The sequence below is a fragment of the Vanessa atalanta genome, chromosome 9 (assembly GCF_905147765.1).
Source record: "Vanessa atalanta chromosome 9, ilVanAtal1.2, whole genome shotgun sequence".
NCBI classification, from domain to species: Eukaryota; Metazoa; Arthropoda; class Insecta; order Lepidoptera; family Nymphalidae; genus Vanessa; species Vanessa atalanta.
This window is the reverse complement of record NC_061879.1, coordinates 3710211-3727703: the sequence shown is the minus strand read 5'-3', so window position 1 is coordinate 3727703 and position 17493 is coordinate 3710211. Positions and strand designations below refer to the sequence as shown.

Genomic DNA, 17493 nt, shown 5'->3' with positions numbered 1-17493 from the left:
TTTGAATTGATAATATTTTGATCTTTTATTACATAACAATGAAGCTGATATATTCTTAGTTTAGTCTTTGTGCAACTATATTAAAATTTATCTAAAGAAACCAGGCATCTCTTCGATGTTTTAAGTTAATTTAGTAAAATTTTATATAAAGTCGTCTTTTTTTTTTTAAACTCAATTGAGGTTTTGACAGACCATTAGAAATATAAATTGTGTGATTATAACGTAATCTGAAAAAGCTAACGGCAAATTCTTAACGTGGGCGTAAGATTCCCAACATATCACTAGAGCCATTTGCATTTTACAACTTTTATCGATGTAACCTAAACGAGATTTTGCCGCGAAAGGCGAGAATCGACGCGTCCTCCATATTGCTTACATTTTATAGTATGACCTCAGGTGTTAAGCAGCTAATTAAAAGATTTAAAAGTTGTTCTCTAAAGTTATTTTCAATAAGCATAGTCCATGTATATTTTAAGATCAACTATTTAATTGGTATCTCGGTAGTTATAACGTAATTCACGAGACAAATAAAATATATACGAGTCCATAATACTAACATAATAATTAACATAGTTACATATTTCAAAAGAGTATCTAAAACTTTTGTTAAAAAAAAAACACTTAATAATTACTTAAACTCTTGTTAAATTTTTCCATCCTCTTTTCAAGAAAATTATTTTAGGAATACATTTATAAATAATTATATTCATTCACAAATGAAACAAAACGTTCTATCGATTCATGCACAATGAATTTCAAATATAAAAGCCAAGTAATACAAACTCGCTGGCGTATAAAGCTAGTTCGATTACCAGTTTGCGATGTTCAGTAGTTATTTAGATCGTAAGCATAAAACTACGGAGTTCAATAATTAATTCAGTACTCATTATTTAGTGCAGCAGAGCCTAAAGGCAAGATGCCTATTTCCTATGCAACATGGCTATTGAAAATCTCGCATCGGCACGAACGCTAAAACATTGTAAATGCATGTATTACCTCATTTATTAAGGCGGGATTATAATTTAAATGTGTTGAATAGCAACCACCATAAAATTGTTTTATTTATGAACAGTACTGGCAATGGAAAAAAAATGTAAATATATTGATACTTGTACCTGCTAATACGTAAAAAAAGTTTTATTATGTAAATACTAAATATATGTGATGTTTGATCTTTTTCCTATTTCACGTAAAATTATTATATAATAAACAGTTTTTATCCTGGAGAGGCAGGAGACTGTCTCCCACAGACAGCTGTACTTATTATTAAGATACATTTAAACTGTAATATTTGTACTGTGGCAGAGAAAAAAATATTATTATATTATTTATTTTTTCTTTAAAATGTATACAATAAATATGTATACACCTGTAATCTTTTTTCATAACGGAATGACAGATGACAAAAAAGGTCGTATCTTTGAAATATATTCAATATTATAATACTTTATTTTTATTATTGACAATGCTAGTGGAAGCGAATAGCCGACTTCTATATCAATTGATAAGCCAAAAACGGTTCATCATAGAAGTTTACTTTGTTGTGCATCGGAAAAAAAACCACATTTGTATCGGAACAGAAAAACATTTTCGTCTGTAGACGACTGATAACTACGTCACACTCATATTTACTTATAAGCACCCACACTCTCGCAAAAAAGTACTAAGGTAAAATATTTTCTTGATAAAGTAAATAGGTTAACAGTTAGAAACTTGTATTTTGAATCTGCATATTATTTTATTGTAGTTATGGAATTTAACTTAATTACAACATTTAATATTCGACCATTAATGTAGTCTATTTATTTATTTTTAAACTATAAGAAGTAAAGAACAGTTTTAAAGATAATTTAAATTAAGTCTTAAAAATATTTAGTTTAGTCTCAGAAATTGTATTTGCTTGTGAGACTTCCTAAAGCGAATTTAAAAAGACTGAAGAAACATGTTTCTATTTTATACGATTAACAGAAAAAAAAAGGATTTTCATGTTTGCGTTACAAACGCAGTCAGTTTGTCCGTGTCTGTGCAAATTAGGTTACAAACAAATCATAAACAGCACAGTAATTGATGTGTAGGATTATGGATATCAATCAACATCGACTTTTCAAAATATCAATAATACCGAATAATTAATTATATGTAACGTCAAAACTTAATTGTTATTTAGTAAGAAAGAGTACAAACGCGTGAAATCAAGATCGGGCCTGCACGCTCATTACGGCCTTAAAATTTAGGTATATATACAATACCGCGGTAAATCATATACCAGCGTAATGCGACGGAGGAGTGTCGGGCACGGAATTAAAATGCAATAATATATCCGGCGTGCTGTAATTCTGGCCTGTCTCAGATCTCGGTAGATTATCGTAAAGTATTTATTTATCCACCGTTCCCTCGGGAGGTTAGATACCATCAGGGAATCAATTTTGCGCTGAAACGTCGCGGAGGCGTAAGGTTTGCAAGCCCTAAGTTACAGGTGACAGTAATGTCCATTTAATAACTTTGCGCAACCTAAAAGGTTTGTGCGATAAAATATTAATTATGAAAAAAAAAAACGTATTAATTTACGTGAAACGGAAATACATATTCTTGTTTATTTTTTGTGATTACGTTGAAATTGAAACTGACGATTTTAAACTAAAAACGGATACTTTATATCCGAAATTCATTTTTAGTTTCTTTAACTTTCGCTCTTTAACAAAGTCTTAGTACTTTTAACTCAATAGACTAATTTACTCTACGGAATTTAGGTACGAGAATTTTAATGAACATTTTTATCAAATATATCTCAATGAATAGCTTGGTATGTTAATTGGATATATTTTAATTTTAAATGGCGGGAAATCGTAATTTTTTTGAAAGTCGTTGATAACTTTTTATTTATAATTAAAACGTGCATGACTAATCACACATGTATATATATAACTCAAATAAAAGTCGCGATAATACATTGTTTTAAATAACTTACTGAACGCGATGAAAAAAAAAATATTCTTGAATTTTAATAGATATAAATATCGTTCGACATACGTTTCAAAAATAAGGTCGTATATGTATATTATTTTTCGTGTACCGAATTGAGCGGGCTTTTATTTTAATTTCGATTTACGTTTTTTAATTCTATCTCTGTAATGTTTGTGTTTTGCGTATAATTCAAACATAAATATGTATATTTATTTGATCCTTGCCTCAAATAACACAATGTAATAAAGATTCTTTTTAATGCTCTTTTGTTGCATATTTTATAAAATTCCGCTTTTTTGAATAATTTAATGAGATAGAAGACTTTAAAAAAGGTCGTTATCAAATTGTAAGTGTTTTTTGTATTCTAAATCTATTTAACTAAAATTCATAACTATTTTTATTGGTACGCTACATTGGCTACGCTTTTAAGCTCTACTGCTTCAAGCTACTTTAAGCTATATTTATATAACTATATTATAGCGCACATAGAAAGCCTGGATAACAATATTGAATATAAATTATTAAATCAACCATTACATTTTTTAAATAATAATAAAACAATTTGACTTTATACAATCAAAATAATTATTAAAAATGCCTGCATATATACTAAAACAGATGTTTTTTATTATTTTTAGTTTTGTCTAAAATTATATGAATTATGATAATATTCAAACATTTACGGTTACACCCAAAGAAAAAAGTATCTTATTTGAGGCGATATCCTATTCTTTTTTTAAAAAAAAAAAAGTTTGTCTGTGATACGTTATAACAATTAATGTTGTCATGAGTTTAAGTTTACATATTAATTCAATTCCCAGTATTATTTTACATACTAATGAATTACGCTTTGCTAAGTTTTATGCTTGTACGCTTTATCGCAACTTTGATAAAACTTTTGCTGTCCTCCGCTGCCATGAATCGCAAAAGCAGTAAATAACAGGCTAGACATTGCTCTATTGAAGCGACGCCTTTCCTCTCTCACGCGATTCACAGATTCTTAATCTAAAACGCGCTAAGTATCTAACATCACAATTAATATGACTGCAAACGAAGACCTCGAACCGACGAATTTCGACTAAAGTCTTATTAAGTCGAGATGTTTAGAACAAGCGAATCTTAATTAAAGATTAAAGGTTCGAATCCAGGCAAGGGCCGTTATATTTTCATGTACATCTGTTTGTAATCCTCGTGCTCGGCGGTGAATGAATGAATTTGTCGAATTGGTCGAATGAAAATCTGCTACATGTGTGGAGCGGCGTGGTGAAATAATCATCAAACCTCCTCAAGAAATATAAACAAGCTGTTACTTAACTTATTAAGTTATATGACCACTCAATATTCTAAGCAGATCTTTAATTTAAATGTACGGGATAATATAAGCGACAGGTACAAGCCCGCTTCTACTAAACTCCCATCACACCTTCGCCAATGATACACAAATCATAATAAACTTCATAGAACTTCAAACTGCATACATTACGCTATGGTTTACTTGCTAATACATTAACGGCAATGTATGACGTAGAAAGCATCAAACCAAGCACAAACCGGTTCAGCTTCACATGAATACACACGTATTGGCGTCCAATTAAACAAGATCTGTGACAGTCACTAATACGGGACCCCGCTTAACTATTTGTGAACGACATCCAGCGACGAAGGAGGTCATGCATCATTGGACTCTACAATCAACAGTGATAAGAAAGGGGCACAGTAGACTGTTCGAGAATAATCTATTATAATGTTGTGATTGCTCTTGATATTGGAAAATTATATAGACGCTAATTTAAATCAAAATAAGATATGTTTATAATACGAACTAAGTTAACACCTGCTGCAAGTTGCCATATAAAAATAAAACTACAAAAAAAGTAAATTTAAATCCGAATTTTTAAATATCATAAATAATTATAAATTTCCCGTTAGACCGTAAGATAATATAGCTGTTATCACAAGGAGTTTAGTGGACAAGAATACCACATAACCCGGTTTTCTACCTAATATTCCCTGCGTGAACAATTAAAGTAAATATTAAAATTGCCTCAAATCTAATTCAATGATTAAGAGTAATATCTACATTAATAGTAATCAACTAAGTGTGCTATTTTCCGAGAAACTCTACTTGATCAGACGTTTTTAATACACTTCATTATAAGAGCACGCTGTAGATGAACAGGTCGAGGCTCGATCAACTCTCTCCGAGACGAATAGTTTTCTAATTCGATCGCACGACTGAATTGAGCTAATTGAACTATCTCGACAGTATTACGTTCTGCATAAAGACTTATCCTCATATTTAATGACATACGTGTGTTAAAGGCCTAAATCAAACGGTACGGTAACGGCCGTGGGTTCGCTCTTTTTTTTGGGCTTTGACTTCAGGACATATTGCTACTTTTTTATATTTAACGAGGCATAAAAATTTATCTACGTTCTTTCTTAGTATTCAAGTTTGTTTCATACAAATTTTATCAAATTCGGATCAGTAGTTTAGACTAGTACTTCTTACTTAGTAGTAAGAAGTATACAGTATCTCTTTTTTTTCATATAAGTAGATGACTCGCAAATCGGCTAACTGATGTTTAGTGGTCACCTCTGCCTATAGATATTGGTACTGTAAGAAATATTAATTATTTCTCATACTACTACGCCAACAGCCTTGGGAACTGAGATGTTATATATTTATGTAGTCACTAGTATACTGGCTCAGCCTTCAAACCGGAACACAGCAATACGAAGTATTGCGGCATAGCTTTAGAATATGATGAGTGGGTGGTACCAACCCAGACGGGACCTAATACCAAGTAATATTATTTTCAAAAGCAGACACACATGTGCCCTAATATCAACCGACACTTGAGGCTTCCTCGCGGAGTTTTCCTTTATACAGGAGAACAAGATGAATCAATGGTGCTGGTTTGAATCCGCAATCTTCGGTTAAGATTCAAGTGCTATAGCTACTGGGCCATTTCCTCCTGGGCTGATTTTTTCTTTTATTATTTTGAAATTATTATGAACATCTACGGCTTCTTTTGAACGATATACGTTACACCATACTCTTTATAATAATTAAAAAAAAAAACACTAGAAATATACAAAGCATTCGGTATTATCGTATTATTACATTTGAGTACTTTTAAAATAATTAGGTATAAAAATTGCACCGGATAAAAAACATCTAAATGCCTTCATTCCTTATCCAGATCGAAGACGAAAAGTATTAGGTACCTAAGTGACTTTTTTCTCCGATAAGGCTTTTAGAGGACGCGCCACCCAAAGTCGTTATCAATTGCGCCTCAAAACGCATTAGACGACGTAACGTAGGTTGAAATAAACTCTGATTTAACATACAAAGTTTTCTCCCAACGAGCACGTTCGTCCCGACCAATAAATTGCTTGATAAAAACTGAAACATTAATAAGTTAAAATGCCCGACTCTATATCGGCAATTTAAAGACAATCTCCTTATTGTTGTTTATTTTACTATAAATGGTTTATGTACAGATATAAAAAGTCAAATGTAAATTGACTGGATTCGTATTACTTTATTACCGCTTTGAAAGATTAAAATCCGAATAACATTAACGTGATTGTATAAAAAATGTGATGCGAGTACGTTTAAAAATAACATTCAACCTTTGTTCATAAATAAAATTTACATACAAGACAATTACAACAACAATATCTTATTCTGTTACAACAATAAAATGGTCATTACGATAAAAAATCAATAAACACTTAACTAACGACGGAGTCGAAGTTAAACGGCACAAAATACTTCAAATCATAGACACAAGTCTATTAGTATTGGCGTGAAATAATGAAAGCTATTTCACAGTATAACGTAACTTGTACGTTCATTAAGGCGGGTGTCGATGCCCGCGCCGGCGGGAGCACATTGCATAAATCAGAGGAGGGAATGCAGCTTGGCGCCCTAATGCGCTTTCGATGTCGGATGATAGTCACCCTCTACCCGGGCTACCTTAAACCGATACTTTTTAATATGATCGTATTTTAACAATCGATCGCTCACTAATCCTAATTTTTATTGAATAGTATAAAGAACTATCTAATTTCGCGTCTGTCTGTTTGGTACTCTATTATTTTTAATGGGGTTTTCAGTGTAAATTGGTGATTAGTTCTAGAAGGTTATAATACTAATATAATATACCCTATATTATATTTGTATTCAATTTAATAAAGTTAGAGATTTTTTATATTAGATAATCTAGTGGTTAGTGGAGACATCAAAACTCATAGGATTTCATATATAATGTATACAGTAATAAAAGTATGGTTTAAAAATATAGTTTAATTCCATTATATATATATATGTATAAATCCTATAAAAATACTAAACAGTGATTAAAATAATATACGAGTATACAAATAAATATAGTAAATACTATATAGTAAGTACTTTAATTTATTTATATAAAATCAAATAACACTTACAGGACGTGCATTTTACAAGACTAAGGATTCCATCGTGAGGCAGGGAATATTTGAAATAACGTCGGGTGATTTAAAGATGACTAGAAGACGGCACTAAACAAATGTTACTTCCTTAACCGTTTTATACGAGGTTATTTTATCGCTTAATCTCATGCCATAGTTGCGAAGCGCAGTCAGCACATAGGAAAATATTTAATAAGATAATTAACTCATACGATACAAATCTATGACACACTTAAAGTTGTAAAAACCTTAAAGTAACGACCAGTAAATCTCTTACTTATTCCACAATGCTTCCGAAAATTATGTCTGTGGATGCACATGTACACGTGTCTTTCACCGCCGAGAACAAGATGAATTATAAGCACAAATTAAACACATGAATATTCATCAGAGTATCTGGGTTTGAACCCATAATCTTCGGTTAATATTGACGTCTATGAGTCATTTCATGTCCCATGTTAAATAAAATCTTGGTAGAAACATATTCGTATGTTTTTGTTTATGTTCATACATCTGAATGTAAACATTCAGCGTTGGGAAATAACGGTAATAGTGTTTATGAGAAGGTGTAACTCATTAATATAACGTATGCGTCATAATGGTTATCGTGTAAATAATGTATCAATTAAAAAAAAAAGTAATGCAATTTGTGCTCAAATATTGTTATAAGAAAATATCCACAAACGTGTTTCTGCTAAAATATTTAGTAATATATTATGTCATAAAATATGTATCCGAAATATAAAATCGAAATCGATAATCATAAAAAATACTTTTCTCATAAGGCGTTACAGTCGAAACGTGCGAAAAAATGCCACTATATCAAAATAAAATTTGTATTAAGAGTGACACTCATCACTTAAAGGTCAATAACCTCGAAACCGAAGTGTTAAAGTGAATGAACTGTCCTAAGTATTTTAAAAATCTTGTTATTTTTTATACATTCAAAGTGTTACACAAAGGGCGGGTTTCATCGTCCCATAATCAGTTATAAAGTACTAATACAATTTTTTTTCATAATTATATGAATAATTTTAACAAACATAAGTACGATAGATATAAACATTAATAAAAATTAATTTTTTGCAATTAATTTCTGAATATTTTTTGTTTTCATTTTATTTATTTAAGCCCACCAGTACTAATAACAACCATTTTAAGTGAAAAAACGATGCAATATATTCAACTATAGAAACAAACACTTGAAGATGATTATCTCATGCCACCAAAATAAAAGATGATTTAATTATTAATTGACAAGTATCCGATCGAATCCAATAAAGAACTGTGCTAAAAGGTTTTACATAAACAACATACCGTCAATAATAAAATAATATATCAAAAGGTTACTTTATATATTTATATAAATTATAATACGGAAATATATGTGATAATCGATAGCTCTAGAAGTTTTTTTTTACTGATATTAGGAATACAAAAGTTTCGATAGTTGGAAGTTTGCTCAATCACACCAGGGCGGCTGAACCAATATAGACAAAATTTGGCATTGTGATAGATTATAGCCTTGAACAGTAAAAAAGTAACCTATATGTGGTTACTTTTTATCCCTTACATCTGCAGACCACTCCCTCCACGTGGGAACTGCGAGCAGTAACTGGTAGAAACTAGATAAAACGTATTATATAGCGCACAAGCGTGAGATTTATCTTAGATCCCATAGATGGCAGTGTATAACATAAGAAATTGTTTACACATTTCATTTGATCACAAAAATCTGATTGTCAATTAAATAAACGTGAAATCAGGGAAAAATATCTTTGTATCTAGAATCTAACTAAAAATATCCCACAAAGATACATTTTGTTACCAATCTAAGCCTTTTATTTTTCATATAACAATTGAATTACTTCATATTTTACATAGGTATTAAAAATTTACTTTGGTTCGCATATTTGCATTCAAGGTAGAATTGAATTAATAAAAGTATTCTCGTATCATAAATACGACCTTTCGTATTTTGGTGTTAAAAAAATAAAAATATCGTTGAACGTCTTCTCAAGTGAATTTACAAATATACTTAAAAACGATTTTACTCTTTATGTTCAATAAAAAAGTTAAACTTTATCCTAACCCTTACTAACTAAAAAAATATTCAGGTGACAATTTAAAATTTAAATTTGATAAAACGTGAAATATTCAACGATTATTTTATTTTATGTACATATACATACAATTATAGTACTGTCTTCATTATATTGAAAATACTACAGGTTTCAGTTTTATTCGAGTGCAAGAAAGGTAATAAAATTCGTACTCAACAAATTATTCTAGACTTCTGCTTCTAGAAAAAGTTTACACAAACGTATGGAACATTTCTGTAATCTTTCATAACTACTCGTAGTTTACATAAAAAGGTTTCCACAAATCATAGGATAGTTGTCACAAATAAATTTAAGCAATTTTATTATACATGAATATAATGGGGACTACAGTATTGTAGGAAGCATACGCAAAATAACATAACACACACACAACGATATGATTATATGTATGTTTGAATATTTATATTTTTATATAGTTCGTATAATTATTAATATTAATAAAAATTATATGTGTGTGCCTGAACAAAATTTGATCAACTTAGGTGACAATTACGATATATTTTTTTAAGTATAGCATTCGTTTATATTTTATGCAAGAATTTTAAAACGATAATATAATATATAATATCAAATAACCTGCCCACTTGTTTATAATCACCAGAATTTAAAAGATATAATATATTTGATAGATAAAAAGAGTTATTTCTGTGTCTGTTGTCGAATTTAGATTTAGATTTTTAGAGAACAATATAATTGATATTATTTAAATTGTAAGTAACATACTTTAAATGTATTTCGTATTAATGTGTACTTCATTTTTAGCTAATATTGGCATTACACGAAACGAATTACAAATAAAATCCATGTTTCGTTTAATCTTTAGAAGGTTTCAGAACGAATGTTGTGATATCGTTGCGAGACGCAGCTTATCGTTAATTTAGAGTCTCCGATTAGAGTCCGCAAGCCGACGTACGCTAACGAGCATTCGTTTTAAATTTATTTTTATTTTAACAACAGTACGGTGCCGATGTTTTGTCTTCCACCGACGATTGTGCGAAGTTAATTGGATTGCCTGCTTTAAAATAAGTAAATAAAGCGTACCCATATTTATACTACATAACATTGGTATTTTGATCATGACATCTGTCAGAGGGGTGCACTCTTGTTAGCGCTTTTTAACGATTTAATATATTTGTACATTCAAAATGAAAAATTATATATTGTAATTTACCTTTGTCATCGTGGATTGCAGCGGTGAACCCGTCGATACAGCACAAATTTCCACTTCATATCTGTCAACGCCAGCTTCTCTGTCCAATGAAACTGCCGTCGATAAGATTCCTAATGACGAATCTATATCAAATAACCTGTCCACTTGTTTATTATCACCAGTCACATTCACTATGTAATACTCTAATCCCGCTTTATAGTTATTAGTCAAATTTAACACAGCAGTTCCAGCTTGTTCGTTTTCAGCTACTGAAATAGACCCTACATTTGTCCATGTAATGCCTTCTAACTCCATTCCACCCATGATAACAGTCAAATAAGTTTCTGTACTTTTTTGCTCACTCAACACAGCTTCATCTGTCGCTTTAATGACCAGATTCCACCTGGCATCTGGCATAGCGGGAGGATATCGCAATGTTAACGCCCCATTACTTCTATGTAAGTCAAATATGTCATTACCACCATGAATCAATTTATAAGTAACTAGTCCGTTCGTTCCAGAATCGAGATCACGTGCTAAAACGTTCATAATAAATATTCCATGGCTCATACTTCGGCCTAAGCGAGCAGAGTTAATTACAGCAGCATTCATAGAAACAAAAACAGGTGCATTGTCGTTTATATCTTCTACAATAACAGTTACAAGTTTTTCTGCAGATAATCTAGTTGAAGGTGGTTCAGCTCTGTCATACGCTACAACAGTTATTCTAAATGTGTCAATACTCTCTCTGTCAATAGGTAATAAAGTATGGATGACACCTGTTATGTTATTTATTGCAAAATGCCGTCTACCATCATTTGGATCTTGATGTGTGATCGAGTAATAAACTTTACCATTCAATCCTGAATCTGGGTCTTCGGCTGTCACTGTTACTATAGGAGTATGTGTAGGAATACCTTCTCGTATTTGTCGTACAATAGCAGTATTAGTGAATACAGGCGCATTGTCATTTGCATCTATAACATTAACCACAAATGAAATACTCGATGAAAGACTTGGGCTTCCATTATCAGTAGCAGTTATGTTTAAAATGTAAGAAGTCAAGTCTTCGTAATCTAAATGTTTATGAAGAAATAATTCACCGGAATAGCTGTCAATAAAAAAGGTTTCTTTCCTATTACCTGATGAAATAGAAAATTGTACTTCGTTGTTTATACCTAAATCAGCATCATTTGCATAAAATTGTATAATTTTTTTATTAATTGGTTCCGTTTCTAAGACTGAAACTTTCATCTGTGTCTGGGAAAATGTCGGTGCGTTATCGTTTTCATCAAGTACATCCACGCTTATTGTTGTGCTAGAAGAAAGCCGTACATCCTGTCCTGAATCTTGTGCCAATATTGTGAGAACATAATGATCTACACTCTCGCGGTCTAAAGGCTTGTTAATAAATAGTTGGCCAGTTGCTTCGTCCAGCATAAATTTTCCCATATCATCACCTCCTATCAATTTGTAGTAAATATCTCCGTTAAGGCCTTCATCTGCATCAGAAGAATATACTCTCATAATGGAGGCTCCTACCGCCGTCCCTTCAGATACATCAACGGAATAAGGCGTTCGTGTAAATATAGGTGCGTTATCATTGACGTCCGTTATATATATGGTTACTCTAACAGAGTCTGAGAGTTTTATCTTACCATTGTCACTTACAGTAACTGTCAATGTGATATAATTTTGACCAGAATTTTGGGCTAAATTTTCTCTGTCGAAGGATTTTAGGGTCTTAATAAAGCCATTTCTAGAATCAATTCTAAAGTCACTTTGAGCAATAGGTAAACTAAATGTCAATTCAGCATTACGCCCTATATCTTTGTCCGTTGCTGTCAATTTACCTACAAAAGTATCAGGCGGTTCATTTTCTTTTATTTTAAATATGAATGTTGTATTGGTAAACTGTGGACTGTTATCATTTTCATCCAAAACGTGAATAACAACAGGAACTTGCGATGATCTTGGGGGTTTACCGTAATCAGATGCGGTTATTGTTAAAGAATAATAGTCTCTCTCTTCTCTATCAAGTGGATTTTTAACATAAATATAACCATCAGGAAATATGCCAAACTTTCCATCCATATTTCCTTCAGTAATAGAATAAGATATTCTGCCATTCGGACCTAAATCAGCATCCGTAGCTGATATTGCAAAAAATCTAGTATTGACATAGGTAGATTCTAATAGGGAAGTTTCATATGAAGTATGATCAAATACAGGTGTATGATCATTGACGTCGTCTATAATAGCAGTTATTGTATGTTTAGTCGCAAGAACAGGTCTGCCGGTATCAGATGCGGTAACTTCAACGGATAAAACAGAACCTGGTTCATTTGTTATAGCCTTATTTAAATATATTACGCCGGTGGTCTCAGAAATTCTAAAAATGTTATCAGGATTGTAATTTAAAGCATAAGACACTGTTCGATTAGATCCTGAGTCACGATCAGTTGCTCTGGCAAAATATACTTCTTGACCTACTGCCATATTCTCCGGTATGTGAATATCATCTTTTCCTTCTATAAAATATGGGTAATTATCATTTACATCCAAAACTGAGATATTAACAGTTGTAAAGCCAAAAGCTTGTCCACTTTTAGCCATTATTTTTAAGTGGTAAGTCATTTTATCTTCACGGTCAATATTAGATTCAGTGGTTATTGTTCCCGTTTTTTCATCTATTTTAAAAACATGTTTAGGATCACCTTCCATTATGTAATATAACATCGAATCACTAAATGTCCTTGTACCAACCTTGCCAACAAAACGACCAAGCTGAAATTTTGATGTTCCTTCATCTTCAATTATTTTAAAGTTGTAACCATTATATCCTTCAAACTCCAAGCTTTTTCGATACGAAGATTTAATTATATCAACAAATGCATCTTCCATAGCTCGTCTGTTACCTTTGTCTTTACAGGATATTCGGAGCGTGTAAAGTGCTTTGGGAGCTTTACGAAAGTCTTTTTGTAATATAATGTTACCAGTCATTGGCTCAATATCAAAATAGCCATCACCTCCACTTTCGAGCTTGTATATAATTTTTGCATTTTCTCCTTCATCTAAATCCAACGCATTGACTCTAAGAATGTTTGAACCGAGAGTTGCATCTTCCCTTAAACTTTCAAAATATCTTTGAGGATAAAATAAAGGATCATTATCATTTACGTCGAGAACTTTAAGAAATACTGTGGCAGTTGATGACTGTGGGGGATATCCTTGATCCTTAGCAATCACTTGAATTTCGTACAAAGAAATTTTTTCTCTATCTAGTTCTGCTGCAGCACTTAATTGCCCTGTTATAGGATCAAGTATAAATGTGTTTGGATATTTTCTTTCGACACTTGAAGAAAGATAATATGATACAGAACCATTAGTTCCTTGGTCATAGTCAGACGCAGTCAAAATAAGTATTTCTTTAATTGGTTTCACATTTTCTGGAAGAGTAGCGTTAATTTGAGATTGTGGAAAAGATGGTGCTTCATCATTTTCATCCAATATAGTAATTTTTAATCTAGTATAAGCCCACTTTGGATTCGGACCTCCATCCCTTGCTGATACGTTTAGTTCAACAGTTCCCTGTATTTCTCTATCTAAAGCAGATCTGGTTGTTACTAATCCTGTCAAATGATCGATCAAAAACCATTGTTGTTGATTTCCATCGTAAAAATCATAAAATATTTCAGCGTTAACTCCGGAATCTTCATCAGTCGCTGTTATGCCAGCTACATAAGTTCCGGAAGGAGCAAGTTCACTTAAAACTGTTGAATATTCTGATTTTTCAAATACAGGTTCATGGTCATTTACATCATTTACATGAATAACAAGAAATGATGTAGCAGTCCTTGCTGGTATTCCTTTGTCGGTAGCAACGACAGTTAAATTATATTTGCTTATTTCCTCTCTATCTAAAATACCATTTACATGAACGATGTAAACACTGCTTGAGTTTTCTAATCGGAAATGATTTAGTTCATTTCCTGCTACAATATGAACGCTAGTTATACCATTAAGACCAGCGTCTAAGTCAGTAACTGTAATGGCAGCTACGAGTGACCCATTTTTCGCGTTTTCATCAACAGTAGCAAAACTAGCTGTAGGTGGTACATAAGTAAATGTTATAACTGGATCATGATCATTGGCGTCTATTAGATTAACAGTTACATACGTTCGGGCATCCTGACGAGGCACTCCATGATCTTTTGCAATAACTGTTAGCACACAAGTCATATTGCATGTTTTATTACTACAATATTTTGGACAATTTAATTTTTTGATAGTTGTTATAACGCCCGACTCTGGATCTACTGCAAATTGTTTTTCTGTGTCACTTACTTCGTAAGTTATTTTACTGTTATCACCTAAATCACTATCTGTTGCAGTTACTTTAAGAACGGTCGTTCCAGGAGGCACACTTTCATTTAGAGACACAGAAAAGTCGCTTTGATCAAAAATAGGAGGATTATCATTTACATCTAAAATAGATACATTTACTTGAAGATATCCGTACTTAGGTGGATTTCCGCCATCACGCGCTGATATATTTAAAGTATAAAAATCATTCGTTTCTCTATCTAACTTTCCTGTAGTTTCTAAATGCAAATACGAAGTTTGTCCACTGGGATTTACCGTAACATTTAAACGAAACTTTCCTTCATTATCACCATCTACTATTCTATAATCGTTTGTAATCCCATTTTCACCCAAGTCGTTATCAGTAGCAGCATCTAGCAATAACTTAGTTCCCGGCGCTGCACTTTCGGAAAACGCAACAGCGATTATGGGTTCAGGAAATTCCGGGTAATTATCGTTCACGTCCGTTACCCGCAGTCTAACTTCTATGGGATATGTAGGTTGACTTGATAAAACAACAAATGCGTAACGATCTACACTTTCACGGTCAAGTATCGAGTTAGTTCTGATTTCTCCCGATGAAGGATCAAGAACAAACTCTTTAGGCGGTTCATTAAAGCGATATGTAAAGCCAGGTTTTGTTGGGATTCTACCGACAATCGTTCCAATAGGCTGAGCCTCGGGTACGCGAAGGTCAACTCCAGTATCGACGGCACGAGACTGCATCTGTTCGGCGGCGGCGCCAGCGCCCGCGCCGGTTAGCAGCGCCAGCGCGACCAGCACCACGTGCCACCGCCCCATCCTAGTCATGACACTGTTGATAACATTGCAAGGTTAGGACTCTTGCAGCGAAAGTACCCCGTGACTAAAGCGGTTATTGTGTCCCGTTCGCGCAGTGTCGCGCGCTCGCTCGTTTCAGGTATGCAACATGGCCGCGACGGCCTGCGCGAGCACGAATATCTCACAGAAAGTGCGACCCGCCGTTGCGCCTACGCCGTCACATTCATTCGTAAACACACGTGACACTCACTATCTACACCAGTCACAGAACTAAAATATTCGTTTTTATAACTTATTTATGTACTTCACGAACAGTATGTTTACAACTTGTACTTAATTAAGATATCACAATGCTTAAACACAATCCTTTCAAGTTATTTTCACTGTGTTGTGTATATACCGCAACTATAACGACATGCAAGTTGCGTCGCGTTCGACTCGGTACTAGCGGGCGGAGGCTTTTTTGACGCCCCGCGGCCGTCCCTGCTCCTCGCCGATCTTCCCCCGCAGCCTTAAAAGCTCCGACCGTGGCTGTAGGATGATGATGCCAAGATAATGGCCGCCCAAGGATTCTACTATTTATTTCGTTGTTCAAGATTACTCTATACTTCCCATTTCTTCTAAAAATATTTGTCATTTTATTTAAAAGCACCGTGTTATCATTTTTATTTGATTTCCTCTATTTTTATTTTAAAAATAATTCCCGTTCAGATATACAAATATAAATATACGATAGACAATTTTTTTTAAATATTTTTAAAATATTACTGTAAAAAGTGTATTAACTATTAAATAATATGAATATATATATTATGCGCTTGTATTGTTCTGCGAAAAACATTTATTAAAAAAAACAATGTATTAATATAAAGCAAAATATCGAAACGCGTTGAAGTCTTTTCAAAGAAAGGTATAAAAACTAATCTCTTCTTCACAATATCCTTCTCTTACATTTTACTGGAGTGAGATAAAGTTATGCTTTTTGGTTTATAATTTACAATTTTATATTAAAAGAAAGTTGAGTTGCAAATAATATACTTTAACGTAATTATATATCTATACATAAGAACAATAAATTTAAAGCCATTCAAAAATAAGCTCAATTAAAATACAGTTTAAAATGAGTTTTTAGAAACTACAAATAAAATTTAATTGATTTCTTGGATGAATAATAAACTATATAATAATATAAGCAACAAAATATATTATATTTATATAATCCGTTAAGTCTAAAAAGCTATAAGTTATAAAAGCTCCATCTAGATAAAATAGATGCCAAAAGCTCAACAACAATGCGTAGCGTAATTTCAATGTATGCTGCTCTCTTAACTTTTAAGCTAATATCATAACTTGCCAATAGATGGCGCTACTGTGTTCGTTTTAAAAACTCAATAGGAAATGAAACAAAGAATCGCTTTTATATTTCGGAAAATAGTTTCAAATAGTAATATTATATACAATAATACTGTAGTAAATAAGTTTACATTAAAATATGTTACAATATTTTAATTGCAAAATTAAATGAATACTAGAATAATGGACCGACAACAAAATGGATATATGAAAAATAAATGACTGTCCGATTAAAATTTATTTTGTACCATATATATAAATATATATGTATATATATATACATATCTACTGCCGTCA

The 17493-nt window shown here is 32.3% G+C and overlaps 1 protein-coding gene across 1 annotated transcript in view; it reads right to left on the bottom strand.

The window, feature by feature from the left end:
• LOC125066312 (cadherin-related tumor suppressor) overlaps positions 1–15873 on the bottom strand; it is a 105543-nt gene extending 89670 nt beyond the window's left edge. Inside the window, exon 1 of the mRNA XM_047674354.1 lies at positions 10720–15873. Coding sequence (XP_047530310.1) covers positions 10720–15873 — 5154 coding nt within the window. The remainder of the gene's footprint in view (positions 1–10719) is intronic.
• Positions 15874–17493: the final 1620 nt, after the last annotated feature.